At 41.4% G+C, this 9189-nt stretch overlaps 2 protein-coding genes across 5 annotated transcripts; both read left to right on the top strand.

Moving 5' to 3' along the window:
- Positions 1-1151: 1151 nt before the first annotated feature.
- Positions 1152-3865, top strand: LOC117143550 (protamine). Its single transcript, XM_033308293.1, has 3 exons — positions 1152-1278; positions 3227-3647; positions 3699-3865. Exons 2-3 carry the CDS (start codon positions 3261-3263, stop codon positions 3753-3755), a joined length of 444 nt encoding a protein of 147 aa, XP_033164184.1. The 5' UTR covers positions 1152-1278; positions 3227-3260; the 3' UTR covers positions 3756-3865.
- A 2698-nt stretch (positions 3866-6563) lies between these two features.
- LOC117145985 lies at positions 6564-7728 on the top strand. Of its 4 annotated transcripts, none has more exons than XM_033311906.1 (5): positions 6565-6700; positions 6758-6854; positions 6909-7099; positions 7159-7350; positions 7425-7728. In XM_033311906.1, exons 1-5 carry the CDS (start codon positions 6635-6637, stop codon positions 7455-7457), a joined length of 579 nt encoding a protein of 192 aa, XP_033167797.1. In that variant the 5' UTR covers positions 6565-6634; the 3' UTR covers positions 7458-7728. The 4 variants fall into 4 exon arrangements, with proteins under 4 accessions (XP_033167814.1, XP_033167797.1, XP_033167790.1 ...); XM_033311899.1 differs by having other exon boundaries at positions 7406-7728; XM_033311915.1 differs by having other exon boundaries at positions 6567-6700; positions 7420-7728.
- Positions 7729-9189: the final 1461 nt, after the last annotated feature.

Here is a 9189-nt window from a genome sequence, read left to right as displayed (position 1 = left end):
TCATTCGATCCCCGATGTAATATCAATTACTTTAAAATCATTTTTACCCTAAAATATCTTAATACAAAAATAATTGCCTTGTTTCGCTACCCGAATGACCGAATAAAATGTGAGCTAAATGTCGACCTCCTGACAGTTTGTTTCATAAGATGCGGACACTGATACTTTTTATGTGTGCCCTTACTTTGACCCAGTTAATAATTCAGTAGCGTAGCATTAGGCTACAATGAGTGTCCTACCCGCCCCTGGGTTCATCAGTTTGGGTGTCAGTATTTGACACTGAGGCTAATTTAATGGAAAATGTCCGAGCGGAGAACTTGAAATTTGTGTTTATCGCGACACGCAATGGAAGCGTTTTCGCCGCGAGGCGGAAGAAACAGAATATAGAACACAGGACCCGACTCATGTGGTTCATATTTTAGCTGACATATCTATTTATATGCAAATGCCACACCTCCTCAGTCACCTGGACTTTGACTACTACTCTCACTGCGTGCGTGCCAAAGTCAAAGCCGAGGAATTTCCCTTTGTTGTTTTGGCATTCCTGCAACAATAAATCACGGCACCTATGCTAAAGGCGCGACGAACGGCGGGGTAAAAACTAATAAATCTAGGGCCAATTAATTGACTTAACTGCTGCTGGCAAAGGCAGAGACCAAAGATGAAACGACGGAAAAGGAAGCGGTAAAGCCAACGGCAGAGGCAAAGCTAAAGGCACAAGACTCCAAAGGGTCGCAATTTATGGCCGCACCACCAACTTGAGCCCGCACATAATAAATCATAACATTTTACAGATAATAGAAAACCTCACACATGTCCAAACAATCGGAATCCCCAAGACGTTTCGCCCAAAATTTCTTAGCCACACCGAGTTTGTTAGCCCGGCGGCTAGAAATTTTAATAAGCCGCAGAGAGTTTGGCACGAGCAATAGTGGGTATAAAAATTGTTTCACATAATTTATGCCACCTATGAGGAAAACTTGCCACACTGCCAACGGCAAAGGGAACCATGGGGGCGTACCCACCTAACAGAAGGATGTTTCCCAGGATGCGTATCCGCCGGCGTCGTTTCGATCAAATATAACTTTATTCCATCTAGTTGGCGTAGGTTTTGCCGTACACCCCTATACCTAGCACTTGTTTTGTCTAAACATTAGTTGTAACTTGGCACACAAACAGTACACAAGCAAAATTTTTCCAAAAATTTACAGTCCTATGTTTACACTCTTTAAAATTAGTTGTGAGAAAAGTTCGGTTTTTATAAAAAATTTCATAAGGGTAAGTGAAAAAAAACGGATTACGATTTATATGGCCGGCCCTACAGTTCAATTATTTTAAACCAAGCGCATAATTATTTTCTATTGGTATTCCAATCAGATACGATAAACTTAGTTTGCAAAAAGTTTTACTTCAAAATTCTCTTTTAAAGAAGCTTTTGTGAAATTCAGTTCTGTAAAATTCATTGAGACGCGATTAAATTATTGTCGACTGCAAGGTTGTGGGGCGTGTTGCACCAAAGTGTTGCAAGTCGAAGCGGAAACTCGGCGGCCACGCCTTTTTGGCGGCCCGCGTGTTTGTCTAGATGTCGGATGGATGTGGCCCTCCTATCTGGCTTTAAACTAATGCCGGGGGCAGTCCGTCGACAACCAACCACCTTGCCACGCCCCACGCCTTGTAATGACGTCATTTACATGCTGCAACAACACTGGCAGCAAGCGCGGGCAATTAAATAAATCATAGCGGTTCACGCGGTTCGGCCGAAAGAAAGATCGAGTTAATCTGAAGAGAAACTCTTGGTTCTTTCTTTCTTTCGTTGCCCGAGTGAAATTGTAAATAAATTACACGTCCTGATTGATCAACTTTTTGCTCGTTGACAACCATAAAAGGGCAGTAGGCAGGGGGCACACTGTCATTGTGGCCGAAAATGTCCAGGCAGCCGCTCGTAAACATAAATCCAAGTGACGCTAATTGTTTGTTGCAATTACTGCTGCAGTTGTTGCCACCGTTCAGTTACGTGTGCAGCCAAATGGGGCAATGAGTGGGGTTGTGGGCTAACGGGCGGTGAGTAGGGACTTGTGTTTGCATGCAAATTTTGTTGCATCTGCAGTTGCTGCTGCTGCTGCTGCTGCTTGTGCTGCTGTTGACGCTGCAGCAACGGCAAACAATTACTCAAACATTGTTGCATCTGCTGCTGATGTTGCTGGCACTCATCTCGTTGTGCGTGCTAAATGGCAACTACTCTGGCGGCTAATGATAATCACTCGACGCCCTCAGCTCCTGTCGGTTCCTACTTAGTTTTACCTGCCCGCGTTGGCTTTTAAAGCTAGTTTAGCACTTAATCAATCAAGGCTTGTTTTCATTGAAGGAAAATAGTTCTTCAGATAACTTCCTCCTGGCGAAGCCCCATTCAACTGCTGCTGTTTTTCATATAGATCCAAAAGATAATTTTAAGTTCGAATGGAAAGCCAAGAGGAGCATAATGGGCCTTTAATGAAGCTCTCTAGCTAAAGGGAATTTTGGATTCCAACTGGGTGTTCAGTGGGGTTTGAAAGACAATGCAGTCTCACCACACTGCGATGGCACAGCTGGTCACAAATTGTAATTTGTACACATCCATAACGATTTCAAATTAATATTTCGAATTAATATTTGTCAAGCCCAAAATATCAGCTGTGGGTGGCAAATTAATTACTCGGATTTGTGGAAACTTGAGTAATCTTGAATTATGCAGATATTGGCTTATCTTTTTTATCCTTGGAGAGAGTCCTTCTATTAATTATTAACCGCTGCCCATTTGCTGCCGGTTACTAATTTTCATTACAAACTACTGTAGATTTCATGACAATTAAATAACCAGTTCTTAATACCCATTGGTCTTGGTTAAGAACCGCCACTTAGGCTCCCACACATGGTGACTAAACGTCGGTTGTCGGGAGGCAGCATGCAACTGATATTAATTATGGGCTTTGTTGCACTTGCAACCGCTTGTCTCCTGCTGTTCAGGTCTTCATCCTGGTCGGCAGCGCTTGGGCTTGGGCTTTACTTCTGGTTTCAGACTTGGGTTCCTCACTGATTAAGTGACTTCTCTAGGACGCAACTCTGCGGCTTCTGGGGCCAACACTCAAACTCACATGCAGGAGGAACATACTCCATCACAGTTAATAGCCGACATCCTACACATCAAGTAAATCCTATATAATACCAAAAACTCTCCTTTTCTTTTCAGAAATTGTAAAAATTTTCTACATAATTGTAGTACGATGAGTTCAAACAATGCAAATGATTGCAAGAGCCTGTGTAAGGGAATAATTACCATTTCTGCAAAAGATGAAAGTCCTAAAGGTTTCACTGAAATGTGTAAACAACCAAGGAGAAGTGTACCGTCCAAATGTAAGCCGGTAAAGACCTGTGCAAAGCCGCGACGAAAGGCCGCTTGTGGCAAGGCGTCTCGGCCTAAGGTCAAGAGTCGGTGTGCGACGAAGCCCAAGTGCAGCAAGCAAGGTCCAATCACTAGCAACGGATATTTGAATTTCATACGCTCGTTCCGGAAGAAGCACTGTGACATGAAACCGCGGCAATTAATCGCAGAGGCCGCTAAAGCATGGGCCGCGCTCCCGGAGCATATAAAGGATCGATACCGCCGGATGGTAAGAATTTATTTTTTATATTATAAAGACTGTTAATTTGTATCCTTTCAGGCGTGCAAGGTCACCACCAGTGAGCGCCACAGGCGCCGACGGGTTTGTTGCAACTAATACTGAGATACGAAAAAGTCCGATGCAGCTAAGTCCAGGCATATACTTACATTGATTTGATACCATTTGATGAATTATTTTATTCCTAAATAAAAATAAATTAATAAGTACTTTTTGGAACAGCACGTGTCGCTATTTGTGTTTGTTCCAGATGCCCGGCGAAATTCAATTTATTATTCCACTATATGAGCTTTCGCACTTAACTTGCATGAATAGATAATGAGCTGTGATCCGAGGAAATGGAATGGGAAAACTGCTAAGGCTGAGCAATAAATGGGCACGGCAATGGGGAATTCGAAGATATGGGGAGGAGTTGCGTGCTCCAAGCCTTTCCAGAGTTCTCTGACCCGGCGTCTGTTGCGAGACAGCTAAATTGAATTATTAATAACACGCAGTGCCCGCAATGTTATGGATGCCATAAACCCGTTTCTGCAACTGTTCTGTGAGTGAATGTAATGCACATTGTGGTCTTTGGAAGACAACCTTGGGACGACAGTTGGCGAAAGTAACAAACGAAAAGGCGAATGGAACGGAACGGACTAATCGCAGCACTTACGACCATAATTTGTCAATTTTCGAAACAATTCCCCAGGCTCGCATAAATTGTCTGGTGGTGGCCTCCTGTCTCCTTTTCCCTGTCGTTGGCTTTTGGCACCCATTACAGCTCATTTCTCTTACTCAGAGGGACATGGCGCAGTGAAAAATGAAAGTGAACCCGAAACAGTGACGAACTGAAGCGGCCTTGTTTCGAAAAAAGGAAATAAAAGGCATTTAAATGCCGTTGTGTGCATAAATTACTCAGGAGCTGACATTTTCCCACATAAATGTGTAAATGAGTCTCAGTTTTCGCCGTTTTATTTCAGTTCTGTTGCAAATGAAATTGAAATGAAAGCAGAAATGGAGTTAAAAGAGCTTGGCTTTTTCGGTTATAACTTGTTGCGTGCGCTTGCTGATTGAAAATGGGGCTGATATATGAATTTCAACGCTGGGCCTTATCTTATTTAAATTTGAAATTCTACACTTTCAGTTTCATAAACTTTTATTAGCAATGAACATAATAACTGAAGTATATATGAAATTATATTAAAGTCCCCAATCGAATAAATATAATGGACAATTACTAAAAGCTATGGCAAATAAAAATTCACTTAGCTAACAAGAAAAGAAAATCGAATCGAATCAAAATAAAAAAAAAACAACCACCTTAGGTTTTTGGCCAAAAAGGAAATGTTCGGAAAATTACCGCTCCTTTGTGCATTTGGCCCAAAGATAACTGCCGGCCAAATGACACACATTAGGGCCAAGCCAAGGTAGTTTTTGTGGAAAGGAGGCTGATACGGCTTATGTGTGCGAAATCAATTCAAGCTCGATTTACTTTGATGAAATGGTAAGTGTGTTCGGGCCATGCCAGACGTACGTGACAGTTATTCTTAAATGGCCCAAACGAACAAATTACTAAAAATAAAAGGTATAATGCAATGTGGAAGGTGTGGCCCGGGAGTGCGCAGCTCCCAATGCGAATTGTAGAATATTGATCCGAAAATCGTTCAATTAATAACGCAAATCCTTTATGGTCAGTTACCAGGGACATCAGACCGTTAATTAATGCACTTGTCTGTTCCATCCTCCAATCGCCTTATCTCATCCAGCACTTCCCTTTCCTCTGCCGCCTATGATAAATGCTTAATTAAGTTTGCAGCATTTAAAAAATTCCCGATTCGGTAGCCCTGGCAAAGGATTACATCATATTTAATCAGAGTCATTATTTATAATGATACCGCTTGCATGAGGCATTATAGCCACGGCTCGTGAAATATGCCACAAGTTATCAAAAGCCCGAAGTAAGCGCCATATCATATAAGCGTTAATAAGTGAATTCCATGACAGCTTCGATGAGTGTTCTGGAAAGTTGTTTCGTGGACATGGCAATGGAATTTTGGTATCTTTATATTTTATTAATGAGGTTTCAAGTTTTAATATTTTTTAATCACAGTAGGCCGCCCTGAAAATATTGGGAATATTTCCTTATGTGACTTTGCATGCACTCCACAAGCTTAAAGTCATCCTCTTCGGTAGAGTGGGCCAAAGTGCAGTTGCCGCTCGAGTTGAAGTAAATTAATTAACAATGTTTATTGTTTGTATAATATGCGAATATTGCCTTGCATTGTCATTGTGTGGTTATTGTTTTCGTAACTCTTATTGCTGTTGCTGTAGTTGTTCAAAAGTTGTTGCAGTTGTCGCTGCAGTTTCTGATGTTTGTGGCCGCTTTGCCTGACTGACAGTCAATTTGCAGCAGCACTTAAAATGTGCAGGAATGTTTTACATTATTTGCACAGGCTGGAAATTTAAATTAAATTATAATGCTTTGCTCTCTAGCATTGCATCGTCTTGACTCTGATGTTCCATCTTCATCAGGCACTTTGGTCACTGGAATAATCTGTTAATTGGTAATTGTAAACCATTAGGTTTGTAGATACCTGCGGCCGAATACTCTTAATTGTAGGCATAATAATCGAGGCATCTTTCAAGGGAAAGATGTTAATGCATCTTGATAAATTGCGTGGCCAGAGATCCTGAGAGTGGAAGAGTTACAATTGAGAGGCTGGGATATCTCAAGGCTAAGGTATTTTGAGTTAATTTAAGCCGTACTAGAGTAATTTACCTTTTACTTTGGGCAATTTATTTAACTCAGGTGACTAAAGACATTTGCCTATTTCTATTGCGAACTTCTTATTTTCTTGGATAATCTAAAGTGTAGGCTTTGGTTGCTTTGAAATCATTTGATCTTACGCAAGGATTTCAGTGTCTAGCTGTCTAAATTTGTTTGTTTTGGAAACCTGATTCAAAATTGATACGTTTGTAAGGCAGAGTCAGTTATAATGGCCGATTTCCATGAGCTCATTGTGACTTGCATTATTTTCCTCTACCAAATTACTTTGATTTTCGTAAGCTATGGGATACTTGTATTAATAATTGCTATATTAATTGCTTTTAATGATTAGCGATCAATCCACCCCTTCAGAAAAGACGCTATGATGCTTATTTTGCACAACGTTTTGCTGTACTACGTGATCAATATGTTCAAGCACTTGGCCCAGGGTAGATTCCATAAACTTTTGATTCACCTAGAATCTTAAACTTCTTGTTTGACAGCATCGATTAACTCGGACGGACCGGTGAACACATTCTACTACGTACCACTGGTGTATGAGGAAAACATTGCCTTGGGACGCCATCAGAGTTGGCATGAGGTCCTTGGGACATCCAGCTGGCAATTCTTTGAGGTCCTTTTCAGACATCATCTGGCCCTGCTGTTGCCATTTAATTTGGCTCTCCTGGTGCCCGTAAGAAGTGATTACCCTTTTGTCTTTGTGGTCGGCGCACTTCTTCGATTTCATTGCAGCGCTGCAAGTTGGCCTTCATTAGCACATTGGTTCTCTTGTCCAACTTTGTGCTGTTCGTCTGTTTCGCCTCGGCCATTTGTCAGCTGTTGTGGGTCCATGGCCACGCCCACAGCCTGCGCCTCCTCACAATCGTGTGTTTGGGTCCCGTTTCCCAAGTGGTCCTGGTGTGCCGCCTCCTGGGCCGCGTGTGGGTAAGTACCCCCCGAGTCGCATTTTGTGGATGTGGAACCCCTTTCTTTAATTCAGCCGCCTTTCTTCAGCTCAGTCAGTGGATTCTTGTTTGAGGCATGAAATTTGATTTGCCGGCACTGATTGCTGGCCAAAAGCCACACCCCATCCATCGTAATCAGCACCACAGAAGTTTAGCAACAGCAAGAGCAGCAGTAGCAGGAGCAGGAGCGGCAAATCAAAGCAATAAACCAAAAATCACTTTCACTGCACAAACTGCCAAACTGCAGGCATTTATGACAGCCAGGCGACGGGGCGGTGCTGAGAGGGCCAAAATCGCATAACAAAATTGTTGCTGAAAAGTTGAATAAATATTGAGGTCAGCAGAATGTCGAGAAGAAGAGTCTCGAGCCTTATTGTTGCTATTGGTGGTGGTGCAAACTGTTTGCTAGCCTTTGGCACAAACTCCCGACACACAGTCTGGGAGCCATGACTCTGACTGGGGCTCTGAGCTCCACACGTTCCAGGCCTGAAGAGGGCCTCGTTTTGGCCGAAAAATATTCAATGAAAATCGGCAGTCGACAGTCGACATACCCCCCTCTTTGTCAATAATACAAAATGGGAAAAAATGAGTTGTTGCTGCCGCAGCTCGAGTTTGCATGGCGCAATGCAGACGTCGACGTAGCCCGGGGTCCGGTTATTATGCCGTCCGTCCTGACAGCACTCCATCCCTTCCCCTATCTCCTTCCCCATGGAAAGCAGCCCCCTTTCGGCGCCTCTGGGTCACAACTCAGCCCCCTGCATGCCATGCCAACTGCCTTCACTTCGAATTGAGAAATTGCCGCAAATGCTTTTCGATTTTTCGTTTTCCTCGGACAAGCCTTGGCTTTTCATATTGCATAATTGATTGTGGGTGTGCGAGTTGCAAAAATACCGAGCAGACGGCATTGTCACCACCCCCTTCATTTCGCCCCAGCCAGCTTTTATGCACATTTTCAATATGCATTCAGATCCAGATGCATTTTGGCATGCATTGATTTCCGCAGAGGGCAAGAGGAGAGCATTGCGAAGTTGGCGTGTTGTGTTTGCGCTTTCTTTGGTAATAATTAAATTGCGGGACTTTTAAATGCATTTCTCAGAAAATCAACAAGTTTTGTTTCATTCATCATATTGTTGAAATGACACCGCTTCAATAAAATTCGTTTAGTTTTTATTTAACGCTATTTTGCAGAGTTTCGATATATCACATATTTCAAAACTAAAATTTTTAGAGATTTTAGATGAATTTATTGGTGGAATATAGCTGAGACCGTACCAAGTCAAGATTATTGGCATATAAATAATAATAACAAATATCATATCAAAAACAGATTATTAATTTAACAAGTCAAAATGTTTTCCATATTTTCATTTATAAAGCTATTTATTTACGTTAACATAAACGTGACACTTCTGTTGATTTCCCTTGCAAAATTTAAATTCAAATACAATGTTAATATTGTTTAATAGAGCAGTCATATATAACCTTTCTCATTATGCTACAGAAATAAGGCAAGTATATAAAAATTACATACTAAATATATACGAATTGTAGTGGCAAAAAGAAAAGATGGCAAATTGCATGTGAAGTTTCCTGTTGGGAATAACATCACTAATAACATCATAAGAACGCAAAAAAGTTGTAGAAATTAGGCATATGAATATTGAGATGCCCTATGAAATTTGATTAGTGCTGAACATATTTTTAGATAAAGGTTATTTTGGGTTAGATAATATGAAGAAAATGAATGTTTTATTAACTGTTGATTTTAATAGAGCATTTAATATCATTGCAATTAGAGTATTTACACTCTTTGTTTATT

The sequence above is a fragment of the Drosophila mauritiana genome, chromosome 2L (assembly GCF_004382145.1).
Source record: "Drosophila mauritiana strain mau12 chromosome 2L, ASM438214v1, whole genome shotgun sequence".
Lineage (NCBI taxonomy): Eukaryota > Metazoa > Arthropoda > Insecta > Diptera > Drosophilidae > Drosophila > Drosophila mauritiana.
This window is presented reverse-complemented; position numbering and strand designations above follow the sequence as displayed.